Source organism: Choloepus didactylus, chromosome 9 (genome assembly GCF_015220235.1).
Source record: "Choloepus didactylus isolate mChoDid1 chromosome 9, mChoDid1.pri, whole genome shotgun sequence".
NCBI classification, from domain to species: domain Eukaryota; kingdom Metazoa; phylum Chordata; class Mammalia; order Pilosa; family Megalonychidae; genus Choloepus; species Choloepus didactylus.
In genome coordinates, this window is record NC_051315.1 from 102,585,278 (window position 1) to 102,612,170 (window position 26,893).

The 26,893-nt window shown below is 35.2% G+C and overlaps 1 protein-coding gene across 7 annotated transcripts in view; it reads right to left on the reverse strand.

Annotated features, from left to right (window-relative positions):
* Positions 1-26,893, reverse strand: part of KANSL1L (KAT8 regulatory NSL complex subunit 1 like) — a 177,034-nt gene that overhangs the window by 16,194 nt on the left and 133,947 nt on the right. For all 7 annotated transcript variants that reach the window (XM_037850289.1, XM_037850283.1, XM_037850287.1 and 4 more), the window contains 2 exons: positions 6,407-6,569; positions 3,578-3,685 (listed from right to left, as the gene is read on the reverse strand). In XM_037850289.1, coding sequence (XP_037706217.1) covers positions 3,578-3,685; positions 6,407-6,569 — 271 coding nt within the window. The remainder of the gene's footprint in view (positions 1-3,577; positions 3,686-6,406; positions 6,570-26,893) is intronic.

A 26,893-nucleotide genomic window follows, 5' to 3' on the forward strand; every position in this document is an offset into this window, starting at 1 on the left:
GGTGGGAGTGGTAGGGAATGAGAGATTGGGATACAAAAGGAGAAATAAGTAGATATTTCATTGATTTGCTTAATATTACTGGTGTATTCAACTCAAATACATTCCATTCCCCTTTCTCAATTTCTCATTTCTAACATGTTATTACATTGTTGATATATTACTATTAATTCTGTGCCTAATCCATTTACACTGCATTAATGTCTTAAGTCAGATAAACAGTACAGCTACATTAGAAGAAAATTAATCACCTAACAAGCTACAATCATTTTTATACTACCTTTCAGTCATGTAATACATATATTTCATAATTCATACATGTATAATACACTTCATAATTTCATTTAGAATGAATGTATGACTATAGTTTTTTTTTTTAATCTCATAACTCACGCTTCTTTGTGATTTTTTCAAATGTTTGCCTAACATTCCTCTGACTAGAGACAATATCATTCAGCTGTTTTTGTTGTGGACATGACAGTTTGTATAATTATCAGAATGATATTATTGCTATTATAGACATTACAATAATCATCATGCATTCATTTTTTTCTTTCTTTTTTTATAAATTCAGTCTCAGGATAAATTCCAGGAGTGGAATAACACCATGAAAAAGTACCTGAACATAACCTACACTTTCCTATATTTCTTTAGTTGTTTCTATCTAAGCATTGATAATTGTTTCTTATCCTTGATGATTTTTATTTTTAACTTTTTACTGTGGAAAAATTTCAAACAAACATAAAAGGAAAACAGAATAACAAACGCTCATGTACCGATCATTCAGCTTCAACAATGATCAACTCATGACAATTTTCTCCCCATCAACTCGTTTTTTACTGGAGTATTTTAAAGCAGATCCTGGACATATTTATTTCATCTATAAATATGTCAATATAAGTATCTAAAATTCTCTGACAGAGTATGTGTGTGTATATTTACCTAACCACAATGCATTATTACATCTAAAAAATTAATAATTTGTTAATATCTTAGAGCTGGTCCATGTTCAAATTTCTCTGATTGTCTCAAGTATGTGTATGTATATGTGTAAAGCTGGGTTGTTCAGGATCCCAACAAGGTCCACACATTGCATTTGGATGGCAGAAAAATAACCATTTTTACATGGTCATAATCATACTGTACATAAAAGTAAAAAATTTTCCATCTTCTATGTCGCTTCTTTGATAAATATTTTTACATTCTTATATGAACCTTTAAGATATTTTTTAAAGGTTGCATACTTCACTGAAGTGGCTAGTTAAGCATTTCCCAATTATGTTCTTCAATTACTTCTAATTTTTAATGGATCACAATATTATAATATATTTGTATATAAAGGTTGTTTCATGTTTAGGATTATTTTCTTAAACTAGATTCTTGGAATACAATTAGTGGTCACAACAGATAGTTTTAAACATTGTGAGCAGGTACAAAACTAAATAAGTTTTTTTTCACCATTCAATGAGCTTATAAAAAACCAAACATTTTAAATGTTTCTAATGCATCTCACAGTGCCTCCCAAAAGACCTGTATCAATTCTTAATGTTATCTGAAATATTGAGGGTGCTGTTTTTACCACAGCCTTGTCAGAATTCAGGATTACAAGGTTTAAATTTATTAATATAATAGGAAAAATACTAAATGCTTAGTATACTGTCTAGCACACAAGCTCTCAGCAAATGTTAGCTGTTAATATCATTTTCGTCATCATTGTTATTGTTGAGTACACCTAGTTTTTTTCCCTAATTCTTTTAAGACTTCATTTTTAATATTTTAATACATCCGCTTGAAATGTATTTTAATGTTTATCAATGTTAAATTTATTTTAATGTGCTGTATGAGGTAGGATTCTCATTTCCAAATAGTCATTACTTAATGGCAGTTATTACAGAATATGCTTTGTTGTTTAGAGCATAGACTAAGCCAGCCTACCTGGGTTGAAGCCTGGTTCCATCACTACTCAACTGCTTTAGGGCAAGTTACTCAAGAAAAGACCTATCTCATAGGGTTGTACAAATTAAAAGAATTAACATATATAAAGCTCTTAAATCAGTGCTGGCATATAACAAATGCATCATAAGAAGTGCTTGTTGTTGGCTTTTTAATTATTTACTGAGTAGGCCATCCTTTCCTCACTGATAGGAAATAACACCTTTAATTTATAATAAAACAGCTCATCTCTAGGCTTTATATTTAGTTCCACTAATCTGGCCATCAGTACCAAAATATTTTCATGATATAGCTTTATAGTGCATTTTGATATCTGGCAGTAAAATTTCCTTATTGCTCTTTGAAAACTTGTATTGGCTATTCTTTAAATTCTTTCTGAGATAAACTAGAATTATGTTTATAAATTAATTTGGGGAAAACTGACATCTTAAGTTACAATACTGTCTTCTGACTTAGGAATGGGTATTTGTCTTCATTTGTCTTTTATGTTCCTCCATACACTTTAGATGTTTTCTTCATGTAGGTGCTGGTTAAGTTTAATCCTAGATTAAACAATGATCAACTCATGACAAATAAACATTTTTCTCCCCATCAACTCGTTTTTTAATGGAGTATTTTCAATACTTTACGTATTACTACTGCTAGTATCTATAAAACTACTGATTTTTATAAATTTAGTTTGAAATCTGCTACCTTTTAGAACTCCAGTTCTAATGAGCATTCAGTTGACTTGAATTTTTGATGTAGATGATGAGTTCAACTGGAAATAATCTATCTTAGTTTGTCTGACTTTTTTTGATGCTGAGAAGATGTTAGCTTTACAAATATTCCAAAAGTTTTTTTTTCTTTCTTCTTCTGATTGCTTCCAAGCATAGACAGTGTCCCAACACCATCCAGAGCACTCATAAACCTTTCATTATAATTTCTTCAAGTTTTATCTTGTAATTTTAATGTTTTATTTAAAATTCTTGGATCCAACTAGAATTTATTCTGATACATGGTATGAAATGAGAGTATAAACAAGCTTTCCCCTAAAAGACTAATGAGAATTCCATTTATTTAAATACCTCCTTTATCATATAATAAACTAAAATTACATAGTCTGCTCTATGGATCTATTTTCCTAAATGTATACAAAACAGAATCTATGTTATATATTTTTGGCATGAATCCTTATATGTGGGCTCAATTCCCTCAGGACATTTTTTGGCAATTCCATTTATATTTTCCTCTGCTTATTCCAAAAAGGCCTTAGATTTATTTTAAGTTAAACAACAACTATTTAGAACTTAAGGTTGTATTTCATTAAACATATAAAATAGCAGAAAGAATTGATATCCTTGTAATTAATCTTACATCCCAAAATGCTGTTTCTTCATGTTTATTTAAATTTTTTTATATTAATAATCTTTTATAATTTTCATTCAAGAGCTATTATATTTTTCTTTTGGAGATTACTTGTGGGTATTTTCTACTTGTGTGTGTGCAGTTTATGAAAAGTAAATGTCAAAAAGTAAGGATTTACATTTACTCCTTTGTTAAATTTTATTTCCTTAAAAAGCAGAAGTAACAAGGATGAAAGATGTGAAAAGGTATATAAAGTGCAAGATTTGTAAATGTGACATACCAGGTGATGGAGATATGTTATACTCTCCTACAAATTTGTTTTCAGTAAGATCCCCTTTTATTTCAGTCTTTTTTAACAGTGTTTCAAAGTGAAAATGAAGAGGCACATCTGGAAAGATAAAGTAAAACAAAAAATGTATTTTTAGTGACCACCACTCTTTACAGACTGTAATACTAGGATAGCTTTAATTATATAAATAACAATACACATAGAAGAATGAGCAAAACTTTGAAAAGTCACAGCTGTTGGAAACAGCAAAATACTCTTCCAAGGGTGTTGGTAGCAGTATTTTGGGAATTACTGATTATATGTCAAAAAAACCAAACTAATAAAAAACTAAGAAATGAACAATTTCATAACCTTAATAAAACAGAACATAAGATAATTATCAATTATTCTATAAAACAGAATGGTAATTATCAATAGTAGATAATATTCACAGGTTAATGGAAACAAATGTGTCCAAAATGCCCCTATTAAAACATACAGCCAAACCTGGTTCTCCCCCACAACCTTTGCATTTTAAATGATGCTTTAATTATTGGGGGAAATATACTATAATACAAAATGTAACCTTTCATGAAAACATCAAGTTTTACATTTCCTTAGATTACCAGCATTATAAATAAAAAATGAATCTACTTTTACAAAGATAAAACAACTATTGACAAATTAGCTGACCTTCCCTTAAAGAGACTTAAAGAGACATTCAATTTATCAGGTTTATATTTTATGAACTCATAACCATACAGGATCTAAATAGTAAAGTAGATGGGCTCATTTATACTGAAGGCTGTTTTTCCTTCCATCAAGAAGGCAAAAACAAAATCCTTAAAATTTGAATTTATTAATGGAAATGCCTAAACTTTTTCCTCAGAAAAACAGAAATATTTTAGAAATCAGTTGATACATTGAAAGTTTTGCTACTGAAAGAAGTTATTTATTTTGAAGAGAATTAGTCATGGACATATAATCAGGATAGATACAGGAAGGTTCTGGATTTTAAGACAAAGAAAATGTGTATCTCCCTCAAATGATGTATTTTAATGGTGGTCCATAATCAAGTGTGGAAAAATATGCAAAGAAAATGGTTTCATGAGTATCATCATTCATTTTGTTGCAAAGGACAGATGTGGAATGGATTTCAATCCTAACACCATAATATGATCTTATGAAAACTATATTACAAAATGAAAATGAGAATGTAAATTAAATACTCTTCCTTAAAATGCTGCTTAAACATTTCAAGATTCTGGTATTTTCCAGTTACTTAAACATAAGATAGTTAATCCAAAGAAATATCACTGAATTATAATGAGAATATCACCTACTCTGCCACTGTTCTTTTTAAGTCACGGGAAAGTTGACTTAACTAGGGAAGATCCTTGTTCCACTCATATACCTTCTTTAATGCCACATCACACTGCGACATGGATTTGAATCCTAATATTTTATAACACTTTATTGCACTTAGTTTATATTTCAGTTATCTTAAAGTAGAATGTGAATACCTTGATGTCTTCATTTGTATTTATAATCCTAACATCTAATACAGTACTTTGTCTATCTATATAGGTATGGAGATTTTCAGTAAATGAATGCAAAAAGGAACAGATAACCCTAACTGATAGGTAAAGAATTAATCTTAGTTTTTAGAGGGGACATAGGAGGCTTAAGGTGAGGGACCAGCTTTCCAAGTTATGTCTTCAGGGAAACATTTACTAATAAGGAAACAGAGTGGTAATAAAGAGTAATGGTTAAGTATGTGGCTCTGGAGACTGGTACCTCAGTTCATATCCTAATTCCATCATTTATTGGCTATGCAATCTTGGATGAGTAACTTAACATCTCCAAGCTTCCATTTTTTTCATATGTACAATGAAGATGATAATTAAATAAGATAGTATAATGTCCTTAGCGTAGTATACGCTTAAGACCAAATGTCAGCTGTGTTTTTATTTTTACAGATTATTGTTTTTTTCTTATATTAAGGCTTCCTCAAAGACGGAATCAAATAGTTCCTTCCAGGAACTTACTTCAAAGTATAATGTAGCTAAGAACGCACTCTAAAACTGGCAAAAGCTAAGATTCAAGGCAGGGGGATAGGTATGAAAAATACTACTTTAAAAAGAGGGGCAGTCCCTTGATTTGGAGAATTTAAGAGGTGATTAGAATCACACACTGAATAGGAAACAAAAGCCCATTTGGGATCATCCCAGAACCTGAGACAACCGGTATAAGGGATGTTTCTTTTCTTCCCTAAATATTTATTTCCATCCCAATATAAACAAGACTGGAAAGTTTTCAACAGACTCAAAGAACTGAAAACTTAAAGGCATGATAGGAGTATAGGGATATATATGCCTCATTTGCTCAACTGTAGATAACAGTCTGAGGTTTGAAAGATGAATCTACCTAAAGATGGACAATTTTCTCTTTTGGAGAAATTTGATGCAGATTATAAGTGGTGGAATATTACAGGACAAGGAAAATAATCTTGTAAAACCACACATTAGAAAAAAGAACACTGCATTACTATTACTGAGAAATATATCAATAGCATAGCATGTTTACTAAAAAAGGCTAAAGAATTAACAGTCAAAAGCCAAGGTAAATCAAATTGTTTTCCAAAGAATTAAAGAATCAGCATGGACAGAACATTAACTCAGCATGTGACTAGATTAATTCCTCTGTGAAAACTGTTTGGTTCTAATATCCCAGAGCAAAATAACTGACAGAATAAACTTTATTAGAGATAGTTATAGGATTAGATTTCAACACAGAAAAATATTTAGTGTTACTGAGAAATTTTATATTAGGGAGGCTCACCTGATGGCAATGACAAAACAGAATGAAAAGAGGAATCCAGCTCTGATACGTGTTCTTTTAGTATCTGAGACTTTGGATTGTGTTCACAGCTACTCCAAGTTGAAGCTGACTGCAGGCAAGGCATTTGTGTAGTATTTAAAAATGTTTCTTTTGAAGGTAAAGTCTGCAAGGAAGACAAAGAATTTAAAAACTTCATTTTTGCTTGAAACAATTAGCGTGTACATGTTAAAATACAGTGTATGAATGACACAAATAGAAGGAAGTCCTGACTTAATAAGTCCACCTTGGATGAAGACCTGAAAAATGACCTAGAATAACAGAGAGAAGCAATTGAAGAATGAGACATGAATCTCTGGTGGGGTTTGACTAACCCTTTTCTAATTTTGCAAGGTAAAGAGCAATGTCTGTGAAAATGAATGTTTCTCACACCTTATGACATCACAGTATAGAGAAATGAGTTTAAAAAACTTTGAGTCAAAAGAAAATGGTTACACACTAGTGAGAACTGTAAGTGATGGTAAGCAGGTACTATGTAAAGATTAAGAATTGTGGACACACGTTTCCATCTCACAACTAGAGGAAAGGCAAATTAAACCCAAAGTAAGTACCACTTACTAAGGTACCACCACACACCCAGTAGAATGGCTAAAATTGAAAGGATTGATAATACTGTGTGACAGCAAGGACACAGAGCAATTAAGAACACTCATAAATCGATGACGGTAATGTGAAACAATACAACCAAAAGCAACATAAAAAGCTGTAGAAGAATGTTTATCACAGATTTAATTCATAATAGACAAAAACTGGAAACAACTCAAATGCCCAACAGATGAATGGATAAACAAATTGTAATACAGTCACACAATGTACATAATTCTATTCTATTTTATATTCTCTTTTTATCCTCATTGCCCACTTCTATTTCCTTTTACTTCTGTTAGCAAACCATTCTAATGTTTGATATAGATCCTTTTATTTGTATGCATTATTGTAAAACACTGTAATTTTAATTTACATGAATGGTATATTCTGGGTCCATCTGTCTATACTTGTTCCATTTCTTGTATATGTCTTGTTTTTTATTATACTTTAATTGGCTATTACTTATGTAGAAACAGGATTCACTCTAACAGTTTGTTGATTCAGTCTATGTAATTATCTGAAAATAGTGACAATTTTCTTGTCATCCTTAGGTTCAAAATGATCTTTCTTTAGAACTTTGGGGACATTGCTCCATTGCTGTTTGGCATCTAGAGCTGTTAATGAGGATTTCAATGGCAGTTCATTCTCATCCATTGTAGGTCATGTTTAGATTTATTGTTTTGTTTTGTTTTTCCTACAGAAGCTTTAAGAGCTTACATCCTATATTTTCAGAAATCTCATGAGAATGTGTTTAGGCATGGGCTATTTATTTAAACTCATAATGGTCAATAGTTAATAGGCTTTTTAAACTTGAAGGCACCAGGTTTTGTTTTTGTTTCTTTTTTTTAACTATGGAAAATGTCATGCATTATTTTTCTCTGTGTTTTGGTAGAGTTCTTTGATTTTATATACATACTCTTAGATTGAAATTGAATTGCAGTGACTTTATTTTAATTTTTAATCATACTTTTTTGTTCTACGAATGCTTCTTGATTGCAACAGCCTGTGCTTGTACTTATTTTCTGTTCCTTGAATTATCTGTTTCCACCAAGTTCAGCTATTTAGTCTAGGCATTTCTGTCTCTTGTTGCTTGGGTTTTTTTGTTTTGTTTTGTTTTGTTTTAATTGGAATGCTTTACCTGTTGATCTTTATATGGTTTGCTCCCTCTTTACTTCAATCAAGTCTGTATTCAAATGTCAGTATTTTCAGACTATCAGTGAGGATCTAAGATGGCAGCATAGAGAGGAGTGGAAGCTAAGTAGTCCCCCTGGAACAACTAAAAAAAACCAGAAACAATGTGTAAATAATCCAGAATAACTGCAGGGGGACAAACGTGACCGCCTACTCAGGGCCCAGCTCTACTGGCAGAAGAAAACACTCAGAAACTGGAGAACAAGGCACCTGAAAGCCTACACAAAAAAGAACACATAGAGAAAAGAATGGAAAAATATGAGCAACATCTCCAGGAACTTCAAGACAAAACAAAAAGCAAGAATTTACGTGTTGCTGGTGTCCCAGAAGGAGAAGAGAAGGGAAAAGGGGCAGAAGAAATAACAGGAAATAATCAATGAAAATTTCCCATCTCTTATGAAAAACATAAAATTACAGATCCAAGAAGTGCAGCATACCCCAAACACAATAGATCTGAATAGGCCTACGCCAAGACACTTAATGATCAGATTATCAAACATCAAAGATAAAGAGAGAATCCTGAAAGCAGCAAGAGAGAAGCAATCTATCACATACAAAGGAAGCTTGATAAAAGACTATGTGTGGATTTCTCAATAGAAACCACAGAGGCAAGAAGGAAGTGGGGCGATATATTTAAGATAATGACAGAGAAAAACCACCAACCAAGAATCCTATATCTGGCAAAACTATCCTTCAGATATGAGGGAAAGCTTAAAATATTCTCTGAGAAACAGACAATGACAGAGTTTGTAAACAAGATACCTGATCTATAGGAAACACTAAAGGATGCTCTGCTAACAGAAAGGATAAGACAGGAGTGAGAGGTTTGGAAAACAATTTTAGGAGATAGTAGCACAGCAATGTAAGTACACTGAACAAAGATGACTGTGAATATGGTTGAAAGAGGAAGGCTGGGATCATGTGGGACACCAGAACAAAAGACAAATGATAAATACTGGGACTGTGTAACTCAGAGAAACCTAGGGTGCTCAACGATTATAATAAAAGGTACAAATATGTTTTTACATGAGGTAGAACAAATGAATGTCAACATTGAAAGTTATTAAAAATAGAGTGCAATTGGGGAGAAAATACAATCAATGCAAACTAGAGGCTAGAATTAACAGAAACATTGTATTATGCTTCCTTGAATGTAACAAAAGCAATACACCAAGGCTAAATGCATATGGGGGCTGGGGAATAGGGGAAGGGCATGGGACTCCTGGCATTGATGATGTTGTCTGACTCTTTATTCTACTTTAGGTTAATGCTATCTTTCCTTTTGTCATCTTTTAGCTATCAAGGATTTCTGTTTGTTTGTTTTTCTCTCTTTCTCTTGCCTTTTTCTTTTGCCTCTCTGCATTCTTTGACTCTTCCTCCATCTTTGTGGAAGAAATGTCCTTATATAGAGAGTGGCAATGGTGCTCAATACATAAATACGTGACTATAGGGGGAACCAACGACTGTTTACTTAGGACAGAATGTATAATGTTTGAACAAAACCATCTTAAAAGAAATGGGTTGGCTGGAGAACCTAAGATGACGGCTAGCTGAGACAGGGCAAAAAAACACCTCCGTGAAAAATACTAGATAAAAACCAGAAAGTGACCCAGAATACCACTTCCAACGATGCACCAGCTGTACAAGGTCTGCTAAAACCACAGGTACTGTGCACTTGGTGAAACCGGGAGCCTGCATTCTGAAATGAGTGAGTAAGCCAGCTGAAAGTCCTGCGGCCGTTCTGCGGTGTGGGGAAACTGCGGGTTTGCATTTGGAGACGGACTAGTTCTTTTTAAAAAAAAAAAAACAAAACAAAACCCAGGAGCAGCTGCAGATACAGCAGTGAGAACTGCGCAGTGAAGCACTGCAGGAATAGGCTGTAGCCAACGCCTCAGTGTCTGGCGTGGAGGATAGCCCTCCCTACACCTGCTGCTGATTGTCCTGGGGACAGAGGGACAGAGGGGAGAACAAAAGGAGAAAGAAACCACACCCCTTGCAGCCAGCTTCCCGGCGTGCTGGCGACACTCCTGCCCGGGGCCGTACCCACAGCCCAGAGCCGCGCCAGGAAACCCAGTCTGACAGGGAGTGTATCCCACGGCACCGTGTGCATGCCACAATATCGGCTGTGGACAGTGGCCTTGGGTGCAACCACAGCTAGTTGTCCCGGAACTGGAAAGGTGGAGCTGTGCAAAAGTGGGGGGGGGGGGTTGAGACACCCCATTCAGCCATTTTTGCATCAGGCTGGGAGCACCCCCACACGACCCAGGGGCCCGGGGCTTCCCTTGAGGGAAGGCACGCATTTGTGATGTAGCATAGCCTTCCCTCAGCAGAGGTCCTGGAAGATCACAGCTATCAAGCAAAGCAAATGCCAAGAGGCCAAAAACAACAGAAAATCTAAAGGTATTTGCTAAAACCAGACAATATGGAGAACCCAAATCCAAACACCCAAATCAAATGATCGGAGGAGACACAGTACTTGGTGCAATTAATCAAAGGACTACAGTCAAAGAATAAGAGCATGGCACAGAATATAAAGGACATGAAGAAGACCCTAGAAGAGCATAATGAAGAAACTGCAATAGTAAATAAAAAAATAGAATATCTTATGGAAATAAAAGAAACTGTTGACCAAATTAAAAAGATTCTGGATACTCATAATACAAGATTAGAGGAAGTTGAACAATAACTCAGAGTCCTAGAAGACCACAGAACAGAAAATGAAAGAACAAAAGAAAGAATGGAGAAAAAAATCAAAAAAATCAAAACGGATCTCAGGGATCTGATAAATAAAATAAAACATCCAAATTTAAGACTCATTGGTGTCCCAGAAGGGGAAGAGAAGGGTAAAGGTCTAGAAAGAATATTCAAAGAAATTGTTGGGGAAAACTTCCCAAACCTTCTACACAATATAAATACACAAAGCATAAATGCCCAGCGAACTCCAAATAGAATAAATCCAAATAAACCCACTCCGAGACATATTCTGATCAGACTCTCAGATACGGAAGAGAAGGAGCAAGTTCTGAAAGCAGCAAGAGAAAAGCAATTCACCACATACAAAGGAAACAACATAAGACTAAGTAGTGACTACTCAGCAGCCACCATGGAGGCAAGAAGGCAGTGGCATGACATATTTAAAATTCTGAGAGAGAAAAATTTCCAGCCAAGAATACTTTATCCAGAAAAACTCTCCTTCAAATTTGAGGGAGAGCTTAAATTTTTCACAAACAAATGCTGAGAGACTTTGCCAATAAAAGACCTGCCCTACTTCAGATTCTAAAGGAAGCCCTACCAACAGAGAAACAAAGAAAGGAGAGAGAGATACAGAGAATTTTAACAGACATATACAGAACCTTACATCCCAAATCACCAGGACACACATTTTTCTCTAGTGATCATGGATCTTTCTCCAGAATAGACCATATGCTGGGACATAAAACAAGCCTCAATAAATTAATAAAAAAAACAATTGAATTTACTGAAAGCACATTCTCTGACCACAATGGAATACAAATAGAAGTCAATAATTTTTGATTTGTAACTCCACTATTTACTTCCTACAGGACATAAAATACATAAACTTTAATGACAAATCAGTGGTTTTGGACTCAATGTAAAATATGTAATTTTTGACAAGAACTACATGAAGGCGGGGGAATGGAAGAGTATAGGACATAGTTTACAGGTCCTATTGAAGTTAAGTTGGTATCAAAGAAAACCAAGATTGTTATGGATTTAAGACGTTAAATTTAAGCCTCACAGTAAACACAAAGAAATTATCACAGAATATGACCATAGTGATGAAAACAAGAGGATGGGTTATGAGAAGTGGGGAAAGGGGCAATGGGGAGTTAAGAAATGAGTGTAGGGTTGCTGTTTGAGGTGAAGGGAAATGTCTAGTAATCGTTGGTGGGAAGGTGATAGCATTACAACATTCTAAATGTGATTAATCCCACTAATAGAATGGTAGGGAGGGGTTGGAATGGGAAGATTTTGGCTGTATATATGTTTCCACAATTAAAAAAAAAAAAAAAAAGACAGTCTAAATAGATGACAATTGAATGCCAAGGATGATCCTGGATGGGATCTGAGGATGGAGGACAGGAGGCTCAAAGGGACACAGTTGGGACATAAGGGAAAAATAAAAGGAAATATAGAATGTAAGCTTTGTATCAATGTTGAATTTCTTGAACTTCTTAGCTGCGCTTAATGGGATTGCATAAAAGAATGTTCTTGTTCATGGGAATTGTATATATGAATCATAGTGTTTGTTCAAGGATGTGTGCAGCTTGCTCTCATATGTTCAGAAGACAGAGCAATAAATGATGGATGATAGACAGGGAGGGAGAGAAAGAAAAATGGCGTAACAGCATATTAAAGTTGATGGATCGGGGTATTGGGGGAGGGGTGTCAGGGTATGCTGTTTATGGGGTTTGTATTGTTTTTGCAACTGTTCCTGTAACTTTGAATTTATTTCAAAATAAAATTAAAAAAAAAAAAAAGTGGGTTGACGAAGAAACCTCGAGGGCCCTATATGAGTGAAACAAGACAGACACATAAAGGCAAATATTGCAGGGTCTCACTGATATAAACTAATTATAACGTGTAAACTCATAGACATGAAATATAAGTTACCAGGATATAGAATGAGGCTAAAGAATGGGGAGCAGTTGCGTATCATGAGGAGAATGTTCAAACACTATACATTCCGTCCTAAGTAAACAATCGTTGGTTCCCTGTATAGTCACGTATTTATGTATTGAGCACCATCGCCACTCTTTATATTTGGAAATGGACAGGGGTGATGGTAGCATGTAATGAGAATAACTAACAGTGCTAAAAGGTGTGTGAAGGTGGTGGAAAGGATAAGCTCAGAGTCATGCATGTCACCAGAAGGAAAGCTGGAGGTTAAAAGATGGGAATGTATAAAACAGTGAATCTTGTGGTGGACAATGTCCGTGATCAACTATACAAATATTAGAAATCCCTCTCACGAACTAGAACAAATGTATGATACTATAACTAGAAGTTAATAATAGAGGGGCATATAGGGAAAAAATATATACCTATTGCAAACTATATACTACAGTTAGTAGTATTTTAACATTCTTTCATCAACAGTAACAAATGTACTATACCAATACTATGAATCAAAAATAGAAGGGGGCGTGGTCAGGGGTATGGGAGGATCTGAGTTTCCTTTTTTTTGTCTTTATTTCTTTTCTGGAGTAATGAAAATGTTCTAAAAATTGAAAAAAAAAATAATCGTATTGATGGATGCACAGCTGTGTGGTGGTGCCGTGGGCAAATGATTGTACACTTTGGATCTCTGGATAGTTGTATGGTATCTGAACAATTTCAGTAAAAAATATATATATAAAAAAAGTCAATATTTTCAGAGAGGCCTTCTGAGACTATCGTATCTAAACCATAAAACAGCCTCTCTTTCCCAGAACTCTCCTTACCTTCTTTTTCCCTCCAAAGCATAACCTCGGTTAACAATTACATTTTCTCTCTCTCACTTGAATATAAACTCCATGAACATAAGAACCCTTTCTATATTGTTCATCATGGTATTCCCAATGCCTAGAACACTGCATGCCACATGATAGGTACTTAGTGTTTGTTAAATAAAAGGTAGAGGATGGGAGGGAAATAAGGAAAGACATATTAAGTAGATTATTCTAGAAAGCTGTATATGCCTTTGCTATTGTATATGAAGGCCTATTTCTCCAATAGGACTTCTTCCTGAATGGAAAGATTATGAATTCTGCATACATGAATGGGGCTTGTCAACTGGCAGGCTTAAGCTAGTGGAATTCTGTATCCCCACGTCTTACTCATGTTAAACACATTCCAACTAAACTTCTGCTAGGCCAGTATGAAAAGGAGATCTCAGAAGTATGGGAACATTATGAGAACTGTAGCATTTACATGCAATGTGTATGATGCTTTTTAGGCAAGTTCAAGCTTACTTAAAAGTCCAAAGCGAAGATAATTGTCAAATTTCTCTGGTTATGGGGTTAAATATCATTTTGATTTCAGATTTTCTGTGTTAGGCTTTCCTAAATATTAATGAGTAATGCTGGCTAACAAAAGAATCTCTAGCAGAAATAAAGGAAGAATTAGAAGAAAATGTGGAAGAATTATTTTATGAATCAGAATGAAGAACTTTCCAACTTGGACTCAAAATTCAGAATCTATGATAAAATTCACTGATAAATTAGCTTGCATAAAAAAAAATCATTTCTGCATGAAAAAAAATTAGGTAAAGTCAAAAGACAACAAGCAGACAAACTGGAAAAAGATTATAGCAAACCATAACAAGCAAAGGCAAATCAGTCTAATAAAAATAATGTATGAGAAAAATATGCAATAAAATATAATTTTCTTAATTATATGAAGAGCTTCTACAATTCAATGAGATGAAGATAATAAAAACTCATCAGGCTGTTAACCATCGTGAAAAAACAAGGAAAGGAAAAGCCACTTTATGACTGTTTCAGTTTGGGTCAGAAAGAGTTTAAGGTGCTGAGTGGCATCTAGGAGCAGCTGACCAGTACACAGTTGCAACAGAAGAACTGCACCTCAAGAGAATTGAGTGTTGGAAAGATATTTGAGAAAATATAGTTTCAAGAAAGAGAGATGACTGAGTGCTCACCACTATCCCCTTGGCCTTTCTTCAGTAACATACTCCACAAGGGTGGTCCTTGTATCCAACCTAATGCTCAATGGTGCCTCCAGCTGTCCTCTCCCCACAGATAACCAGCCATTGAAGGAGATGAAGATATTAGTTGTAGGTGGTTCTGGGAAGATGGTGGATTAGGAGAAACAGAGCAAAATTTACCTTAATCAAAAACACTAGATAGAAGACAGAAAGCGCTTCAGAACAGCAGATCCAGGGTTCTACTGGCTGGGCAGGGACTTCTACAACCACAGTGAGTGTATACTTGGAGGAACCAAGAGACTGAGCTTAAGACGGGTGAGTGTTAGGCCCAGAAGGCCACCAGGAAATGGGTAGTCAGAGTCGGCAGACAGGTGCAGAGGCTAGCAGCCTTCCACGCCCTGGGCACACTCCTCGGCATGTGGCTTAGGGATAACCTTTCACAGACCCATGGCCAAGTGCCCTTCTGCCAGGGATGGCAGTTGGAGCAGGCAGATGAATGCAGATGGGGGCAGCTATCCACACCCTGTGCAGCCACCTTTGCTGTTGGCTGGGAGATAACCCCTCACAGGCCCGTGGATGAGACCTCGCTTGAGGGAATTTGGGATTTGGTGGGCTTGTGAGAGCATTCAGAGTTCCTCCATGGAAGCTCACCTTGTGCCTAGAGGCAAGGTGGCTGTGGAAGTGCCAGGAACCATCCCCCAATGCCAGGGACTTGTGGGTGTACAGCAAACAGGGACTGTGGGGCACCTGAGGTGGAAGGTGAAACATGCAGAACTGCCTTGAGGTAAGAGGTGGCTCAGGAGCAACATTTGCTGGTAGGTCAGAGAAAGTGCACTCCACCAAGCTGCAGCTCTGCCAAATTATAGATGAATGTTCAAATAATCCTGCATATCCTAAAAGAAACATATCAAGACAAGCAAATGCCAAGAGACCAAAAACAACAGCAAATTATAAAACATATGAAGAAACCAGAATATATGGATAAACCAAATGTCCATTAAAAAGCCAGAGGAGACAAAGACCTCGGAGCAATTAATCAAAGAAATACACACAAACATCAATATTATGGGTTAGTATATAATGGACATGAAAAAGACCCTAGAAGAGGATAAAGAAGAATATGAAAGAGTAATAAAAAAAATTAGTGGATCTTATGGAAAGAAAAGATACTGTTGTTCAAATTTAAAATACTCTTGAGACACATAACACCAGATTTGAAGAAGCAGAGGAATGAATTAGCGACCTCAAGGATAGGGTGTTGGAAAGTGAAAGCACAAAAGAACAAACAGTGAAAAAAATAAAAAATTTGAAATGGATTTCATGGAAATGAGGACAACATGAAGAGCACAAATGAAAGAATCACTGGTGTTCCTGAGGGGAAGAGGAGAGTAAAGCGCTAGGAAGAGTACTGAAGACATTGTGGAGAAAACTTCCCAGCCCTTCTAAATGACATAAATATGCAAATTAAAGATGCCCAACAAACTCCAAATAGAATAAATCCAAATAAACCCACTACGAGACATATTCTGATGAGACTGTCAAATGCTGAAGAGAAGGAGAAAGTTCTGAAATCAGCAAGGGATAAGCGATTCACCACATACCAGGGAAAACAACATAAAACTAAGTACTGACTACTCAGTGGGTACCATGGAGGTAGGAAGGCAATGGTATGACATATTTAAAATTCTGAAAGAGAAAAACTGCCAGCCAAGAATTCTTTATCCAGCAAAGCTCTCCTTCAAAATTGAGGGAAACCTTAAAATTTTCACAGACAAATGCTGAGAGAATTTGTTAACAGACCTGCCCTACAAGAAATACTAAAGGGAGCTCTACTGGCTGAGAAAAAAAGAAAGGAGAGAAAGGTCTGGAGAGGACACAGAATTGAAGAGTTTCAGTAAGGGCAACTTAAAGGAAATAAAGAGAGAGGGGGAAAAAATAGATCTGACAAATAAAGGCCAAAACATAAGATGGCTGGTTCAGGAATTGCCTTCACAGTAGTAACAATGAATGTAAATGGATTAAGCTCCCCAATTAAAAGATACATATTGGCAGAATGGTTAAAAAATATGAACCATCAATATGCTATTTACAAGAGACTCATCTTAATCCAAGTGATAGAAAGAAATTGAAAGTGAAAGGATGGAAAAAAAATATTCCATGCAAGCTACAGCCAAAAGAAAGCAGGGGTAGCAATACTAATTTAAGATAAAATAGATTTTAAATGCAAGGATGTCATAAGAGACAAAGAAGGACACTATATACTAATAAAAGGGACAATTCACCAAGAAGAAATAATAATCAAAAATGCTTATGCACCCTATCAAGGTACATAACAAACACTGGCAAAACTGAAGGAAGCAACAGATGTTTCCACAATAATTGTGGGAGACTTCAATACATCACTCACTCCTATATATAGATCAACCAGGCAAAGGACCAATAAAGAACTAAGAACCTAAACCATGCGATAAATGAATCAGACTTAACAAACATACATAGAGAACTATATCCCAAATTACCAGGATATACACTCTTTTCTACTGCCTACAGAACTTTCTCCAGGTTAGATCATATGCTGGGGCATAAAACAAGTCAACATAAATTTTAAAAGATTGAAATTATTCAAAGGAAATCTGCTGACCACAAGGGAATGGTCAATAACCATCAGAGATCTAGAACATTCACAAATATTTGGAGGTTAAACAACACACTCCTAAACAATCAGTGGGTCAAAGAAGAAATTGCAAGAAAAACTGCTAAGTATCTAGAGATGAATGAAAATAAGAACACATGTCAAAACTTCTGGTATGCAGCGAAGGCCGTATTGAGAGGTAAATTTATAGCTCTAAATGCATATATTAAAAAAGAAAGAAAGAGCTAAAATCAAAGAACTAATGGCACAACTGAAGAAGCTAGAAACCAATCCTAAACCAAGTAGAAGAAAAGAAAAAACAAGGATTAAAGCAGACATAAATGATATGGAGAACAAACAAAAACAAAAACAAAAACAAACAAAACAAAAAAAAACAACAACAGAGGGAATAAATAAAATCAAAATCTGTTTCTATGAGAAGATCAGCAAGATTGAGAAACCCTTAGCTAGACTGACAAAGTCAAAAAGAGAGAAGACCCAAATAAAGTAATAAATGAGAAGGGGACATTACTGCAGATCACAATGAAATTTTAAAAATCATTAGAGGATACTATGAACAACTGTTCACCAACAAACTAGACAATTTAGAGGAAATCGATAATTTCCTGTAAACACATGAAGAACCTACACTGACCAGAGAAGAAACAGAAGACCTCAACAAACCAATCACAAGATTGCCAATTAGTCATCAAAAAGCTTCCTACAAATAAAAGCCCAAGGCCAGATAGCTTCACAGGGGAATTCTACCAAATGTTCCAAAAAGAACTGACACCATTCTACTCAAACTCCTTCAAAAAAATTGAAGAAAATGGAACACTAACTCACTCATTTTGTGAAGCCAATATCACTCTAATACCAAAACCAGTTAGAGATTGTGCCAGTTTGAATGTATTATGTTCCCCAAATGCCATTATCTTTCATGTAATCTTGTGTGGGCAGGCCCATCAGTGTTAATTAGATTGTAATTTTTTGAGTGTTTCCATGGAGATGCGCCCCACCCAACTGTAGGTGATGACTCTGACTGGATAATTTCCATGGAGGTGTTGGCCCACCCATTCAGGGTGGGTCTGAATTAAATTACTGGAGCACTATATAAGATCAGACAGAAGGATCAACCTTGCTACAGCCAAGAGGGACACTTTGAAGAAGCACAGGAGCTGCAGATGAGAGACAGTTTGAAGACAGCCATTGAAAGTAGACTCTTGTTCCGGAGAAGCTAAGAGAGGACAAATACCCCAAGTGCAACTAAGAGTGACATTTTTGAGGAACTGCAGCCTAGAGGGGAAGGTCCTAGGAGAAAGCCATTTTGAAACCAGAACTTTGGAGCAGATGTCAGCCATGTGTCTTCCCAGCTAAGAGAGGCTTTCCAGACACCATTGGCCATCCTCCAGTGAAGGTACCCAATTGCTGATGTGTTACCTTGGACACTTTCTGGCCTTAAGACTGTAACTGTGTAACCAAATAAACCCCCTTTTATAAAAGCCAGTCCATCTGTGGTGTTTTGCATTCCGGCAGCATTAGCAAACCAGAACAGAGATGCTACAGAAAGAAAAACTACAAGCCAATCTCCCTAATGAATATAGATGCAAAAATTCTAAACAAACTACTTGCAAATCGAAACCAAAGATACATTAAAAAAATCATACACCATGACGAAGTGGGGTTCATCTCAGGCATGCAAGGGTGGTTCAAGATAGGAAAATCAATCAATATAATACAACACATTAACAAATCAAAAGGGAAAAATCAAATATCATCTCAACAGATGCTGAAAAAGCACTTGACAACATTTAGCACCTTTTTTTGATGGAAACACTTCAAAAGGTAGGAATTGAAGGAAACTTCCTCAATATGATAAAAAGCATATATGAAAAACCCACGGCAAAGATAGTACTCAATGCTGAGAGGCTGAAAGCCTTCTCTCTAAGATCAGGAATGAGACAAGGATGCCCACGTCACCACTATTATTCAACATTATGCTAGAAGTTCTAGACAGAGCAATCTGGCAAGGCAAAGAAATAAAAGGCATCCAAATTGGAAAGGAAGAAGTAAAACTATCACTATTTGCAGATTATATGATCTTATGTTTGGAAAACCCTGAAAATCAATGACACAACTACTTGAGCTTTCATAAGCAAATTCAGCAAAGTGGAGGGATACAAGATTAATGCATATAAGTCAGTAACGTTCCTATACACTAGAAATGACATAACTGAAGGGATACTCGAGAAAGAGATTCCATTCTCAATAGCAACTAAAAAAAATGAAGTACCTAGGAATAAACTTAACCAAGGATGAAAAAGACCTCTACATAGAAAATTACACAAACTTACTAAAAGAAATAAAAGGGGACCTAAAGAGAAGGAAAGATATTCCGTGTTCACAGATAGGAAGGCTAAATGTCGTTAAGATGTCAATCCTACCCAAACTGATCCAGAGATTCAATGCAATTCCAATCAAAATGCCAACAACCTACTTTGCAGACTTGGAAAACCTAGTTATCAAATTTATTTGGAAGGGAAAGGGGCTTCAAATTGCCAAAAACTTTCTGAAAAAGAAAAATGAAGTGGGAGGACTTATATTCCTGACTTTGAAGCCTACTATAAAGCCACAGTGATCAAAACAGCATGGTATTGGCACAAAGACAGACATATTGATCCACGGAATTGAATTCAGAATTCAGAAATAGACCCCCAGATATACAGTAGACTAATTTTTGATAGGGCCCTCAAATCCACTGAACTGAGACAGAACAGTCTCTTCAAAAAATGGGGCTGGGAGAACTGGATATCCATATCCAGAAAACTGAAAGAGGACCCCTACCCTCACACCCTATACAAAAATTAACTCAAAGTGTACCAAAGACCTCAATATAAGAGACAGTAATATAAAACTCCTTGAAAAAAAACAGGGAAACATCTTCAAAACCTGGTATTAGAAGGTCACTTCTTAGACCTTACACCCAAAGCACAAGCAACGAAAGAAAAAATAGATACATGGGAACTCCTCAAAATCAAAAGCTTCTGTACCTCAGAGAAGTTTGTTTAAAAGGTGAGGAGACAACCAACTCAAAGGGAGAAAATATTTGGAAACCATGTATCTGATAAGAGATTGATATCTTGCATTAATAAAGAAATCTGACAACTCAATGATAATAGTACAAAGAGCCCAATTACAAAATGGGCAAAAGATATGGAAAGACATTTTCCAAAGAGGAAATACAAATGGCTAAAAAGCACATGAAAAAATGTTCATCTTCACTAGCTATTAGGGAGATGCAAATCAAGACTACAATGAGATATCATCTCACACCAATAAGAACGGCTGCCATTAAACAAACAGGAAATTATAAATGCTGGAGAGGATGTGGAGAAATTGGAACTCTTATTCATTGCTGGTAGGACTGTATAATGGTGCAGCCACTCTGGAAGACAGTTTGGCAGTTCCTCAGAAAAGGAGATATTGAATTACACTAGGATCCAGCAATTTCACTTCTCAGTATATACCCATAAGATCTGAAAGCAGTGTCACGAACAGATTTTTGCACACCAATGTTCACAGCAGAATTGTTCACAATTGCCATGAGATGGAAACAATCCAAATGTTCTTCAACAGATGAGTGGATAAACAAAATGTGGTATATATCCACAATGAAATAGTACACAGCATTAAGAAGGAATAAGGTCATGAAACATATGACAACATGGATGAACCTTGAAGACATAATGCTAAGTGAAATAAGCTAGACACAAAAGGGAAGACATTATGTATTATCACTAATGGGAACTCTGTGAAAAATGTAAAATAAGTGTCTTATAATGTAGAATATAAACTGTCAGTGTGAGTAAAATTTAGGGCTCTATTTTTAAGGAAGAAGGAGAGAATTGATAGTGCACAGGTAATGAGCTCTGAGGTATATACATGGCCTAGCTAAGAATCATACTCACAAAAAAAAAAAGAAAGAAACTGGACAACGACCAGCTCCAAGGCTTATAATAACATGGTTACAATTAGCAGGGCACAGTAGCATCATTTAAGTTAAAATCTTTCCTTAAAACAGTAGAATATTATATTAAAAGATCGATATGTCTTTTTCTTCTATAGAAAAAATTCCTTTGTTACAAGTTAGAACTCCAATTCACGTGTTTACTGAAACTCTAGATGTCTGTTATTATCAGATATTTAAAATATTCTTTCCTTTATAACAACTCAATTATGGTCATGAGAAGGAAAATGTATCTTTAGTTTTAAAGAAGTCTGCAAGAGGACTGGTTAGATCCACATTATATGTATACATAGTCCTTCTACAGATGACACAAAGAAGAGGCTAACTAATAAAGCAGCCCATGAATAATAAGAATATACATAGTGGGCTAAAAAAAAACTTTTAGTGAAGTGATGAACAAAATGTTTCATTCCTTAGAAATGTTTCTAATGGTTATAAAACATGAACTAACTTATACTGTAAGAGTCTTCTGTCAAAAATTTTATAAAAGTGAGCAAAGCTACTACAAGATTTAATATTCTAACAAAGATGCTTTTAGAGAAATACGCACACCAGTACTAGCCCCATTTCTCTAAGAATTTCAAGAAACCAAAGGATTTTTCTTTGCTAGGCAACTCCCTAATTGCATATGCAAATGAACTATACACAATAAAGCACCACATTCATTTATGTACTTATATATTACCTTCTGAACAATATATAAAGTGAATTGGTCATCATAACATGTTAATGTGATATGATGACACCTTAGTGCAAGAATGACAAATAATATAGCCTGTCTGCTGCCAGTCCCTCATCTGTGGCAGACAGTGTAACAAAGGTTACAAATCTAATCAGTCCACATTTAAAACAGTAAATGAAAATCTTGAAATAGAATTTTTAAATATTTCTTAATCCATACAACTAGATTATTTTATTAAACCATCCAGTATTATGATTTGATAAATCTATGAAAAATGATGATGACGTTGACTATGGAATATTAAGAAAACCTACTTTTGCAAATTTGCCAAGGGAGATAACAAAGAGAACACAGATGAACAGAGTTTAAAACAGGAATAGCTCTGCCTTATTTCACAGGGTTATAATATTTATTCTTAATTTTAAATTTTACTTCAATTTATAAATACGTTCGGTCTACTACAACTATTCTCATAAGTATATATGAAATGTCTCATGGATTACATGCTAAATTTATGAACAACGAAAATATTCTCCTACTCAAAACAGTTTCCCAACCAGCATGCCATCATAGTGACTATTTTACATCTATTCACTACTTCTGAAGGAAAAGCTTCTCAAAATGCAAACAACATTCTTCACATTGACAGTACCACAGGTAAGTAGTTTTCCTAGAGACACAGGTTGGTTACATTTGCACAGAAGCAAGTAGAGGAAAAGAAAAACTTAAGTTGGGGGAACTTAAGGAATACCACGGGTAAACAGGATGCTTACGTAAGAACATGTTAGATACCAGAGGTAGGGCGCACTGTGAGGGAAGAGGAGTGATAAAAGACAAGGGAGGATCCTACAAATAAAGTTTCTTTTATTTAAAACTTGTGCCCAAGTCATGTCCTGGTATTGATAACCACATGATTTACAATTTGTGCTCAGGGGCTGCAAGTATTAATAGGGAAGGAGTAATCACCACCACTACCAATCCTCCCCCAAATGGAGGAAGGTGGTTGGGAACATGACCAAATAAAACTTAGGGTTTTCCCACCACCTATCCCCACTCTAACCAAACTACTTTTATCAATTTCATATAATGTAACTTCTGACCTAAATGGCTGAATAATATTTTTGGAGTATTCTTTCTCAAACACTTATATTTATTAAATAAAATCATACAATAAAATTTAAAACAGAATTATTGCTATGATTACCATCCTATACAAACCGTTTTTATGCCTAACCACCCACAACCTGTTTCTATACAAAACTGTATTTGGACATCGTGGGATTGATGACATCTTCTTGACCAAAAGGGGGAGGCGAAATGGAACAAAATAGTTTCAGTGACTGAGAGATTCCAAATGGAGTTGAGAGGTCACTCTGGTAGGCATTCCTATGCACTATATAGATAACCCTTTTTAGGTTTTAATGCATTGGAAGAGCTATGAAACTATCAAACTGCAACCCAGTAGCCTTGACTCTTGAAGATTATTGTACAGCAATGTAGCTTACAAGAGGTGACAGTGTGATAGTGAAAGCCTTATGGATCACAATCCCTTTATCCAATGGATGGATGGATGAGTAGAAAAATGGGGACAAAAAACTAAATGAAAAATAGGGTTGGGGGGTGTTTTGGGTGTTCTTCTTTACTTTTATTTTTTATTATTATTATCACTTTTTCTGGTACAAGGAAAATGTTCAAAAAATAGAACGGGGTGATGAATGCACAACTATATGATGGTACAGTGGATGACTATGGTATGTGAATATATCTCAATAAAATTGAATAAAAAATGAAATTATATAAACTTAGACAATTAAATAAATTATATTTATACAGATTAAAAAAAAACAAAATTGTATTTGAAATTGTAACCTAGGATATCAGAAGTCTCTGTCCTCCTGTTCCAGTGGGATAGAGGACTCCCCTTGCCAGGAGTTAGGGTGGCCCCTGTCACCTAACACTGAGATGCCAACAGTGTAGGGCCTAAGTTTGTGTGGTAGTTGGGAATACAGAGTATAAAGAAGGGGCCGAGGAAGCATATTATGGTCAGGTAAACATTTTTTCTTTAATCTATAAATGCAAATGAAATGCCACTTTAAAGAATACTATTAGCCACACCTATACTTGAAAATTAAACTACAGTATTATTCTGGGGAACGTTTCACATCTTATATATGAATGCCAAAGCATCTTCCTGAATCTAAAGATACATCTATATTTTAGGTAGATTGAGCAACTTTATGAAACATGAATGGCATAAGTGTCCTAGTAAAGAAAAAGTAGGCTTAGATAGCAAAAGATGTGATTCAGCTAGAATAAAAGGACCCCTCCCACCAAAAAAAAAGACAAAAAACAAAAAACTTAAATAGCCTTAGAAACCACATGGAGTTTTAAGAATTGCTGATATGGGATGGCATTTGATAGCAAGAGACATTCTGAGTTGTTTCAAAGTGAGATGTTTTATTCAAGCTCAAGAAAGGAGTGCTAAGATTCAGCATTAACACTTAAGAAAAACCTACCAAACTCCTATTTATATTTCTTTAAATAATGCAGAACACGTGCATCTTTTCATTCCACTTTGTGCTTCAGTTTCCCCGTTTCAAATGGGGTATGACGATTAAATAAGAAACACATGTAAAGCATTCAGAAGTTAAAACAATACCTGCCATGTGATGATTGCTTAATTAGCTACTGTTCCACATTCTAACTAGAGATTAGTATCATAAATTAAAAGAGCAAAATAAAATAAAAATGATACTAATTTTGTTTTTATTAATCATGCCTACCTAAGGGATCATAACTTCTTGCAAATAATGATTGCTTCTTTTATTCTAATCCTTATGCCTCTTGTTCCTTTTGTCTTACCACTCTAACAGAACAATTAAACAGCTGCCTACACAAACAAGGAAGACAGAAAGGGTACATACTGAACTCATAGATTAGGCTAAAGAAGTTTCCAGGCCAAATGTTGAAAATAACAACTGGTTTCATTTAATTGCCTATGATAAAATATGGATGGAATAGGATGAGCTTAAAAAGTTACTGTTCTGTTTTCAAGAAGAATTTAGAGGAAACAAAGTCAAGGCTTGCTGGGTTAAAAAAACGAGTTTCTCATTTCCAGCCACTCCAGACAGCAAAAAGTTCTCACAGGAAGAAGTGGCCTCAGTGTGAAGAACAAACCCAGGGAACTGCAAGTAAAACTATGGCCTCAGTGTCAAGATCTCACAGGTATGACTGTAATACCTTTTCTTAAGACCACAGAAAGATACATAAAAAGGTTTATAAAGAGATTTCTTCTAAGGAATTCATTCATGCAACTGAGGAGACTGGCAAGTCTGAAATCGGAAGGGCAGACCAGCAGATTAGACATTCAGACAGGAGCTGATGTTGCAGTCTTGAGTATAAAATCCATAGGACAGGCTGACAGGGAAAACTCTGGAAGGATTTGATGCTGCAGTCTTGAAGCAGAATTTCTTCTCCAGGAAACCTCAGTTTTTGCTCTCAAGGCCTTCAACTGGTTGGATGAGGCCCAGCCACATTATCAAGGGTAAGCTCCTTGACTTATAGTCAACTGATAATAGATGTTAGCCTTTTCTACAAAATATCTGCCCAGCAACACCTAGATTAGCGTTTGATTAAATAACTGGGTACTACAGCTTAAAGTTGACACCTAAGACAAACCATTGTGGATGGGGAAATACCTGATGCCCTTGCCTTGTTCCCAACCTTAATAGAAAGCATTCAGTATTCCACTATTAGGTGTGATATAAGCTGTAGAGGTTCTGTATATATGCTTTTACATAATTAATGAAATCATCTTTTATTCCTTGTTTAATAAGAGTTTTTTTTTTTATCAAGAATGTGTTGAATTTTATAAAATCTTTTTCCTTCATCTATTGAGATGACCATGTGGTTTTCCACCTTTAATGAACTGTAATGACTGATTTTCAAAAGTTAAACAAACCTAGAATTCTCCCAAATAATTATGAATTATGCTTTCTATATATCACTGAATTCTTTTTATTAATATTTTACTTAGAGTATTTGCCTTTAAGTTCATGCACTTTTTCTACTTGAACAAGAAGCTTGTGCTAGTTTAACTCCAATTAGTCCTAACTTTGTGTTACTGTTGTCATATATATTCTTCTATATATGTTACAACCCCATAAAATATTATCATTGTTATTTTAACCATCAATACTTTCATAATTTTCAACATATTTGCCCTCTAAAATGTTATTCATTCCTTCCTGTACATCTGTGCTCCCACCTGGGATCACTTCATTTAGCCCAAATAATTTCATTTAGTCTTTATTTAAGTGCCAGGATGTTGATGAAAAATTTTCTCAGCTTGTTTTTCTCTGAAAATTTCATTATTTCATCTACATTTCTGAATGAGTATTGAATACTAGTTTGTCAGGGTTTTCTTTTATATATATATAAATTATTCAGCCTTATAAAGATATTAAGTCATTGTATTCTTATTTCCATAGTCCCTTTTGAGGTCAGCCATTAGTCTTTTTGTTGCTCCTCCAAAAGTAATTTGTCTGTTTTTCCTCTAGTTGCTTTTTATTTTAAAAGAAGTTTCACTGAAATATATTCACATACCATGTAATAATCCATCCAAGATGTACAATTAATGGCTT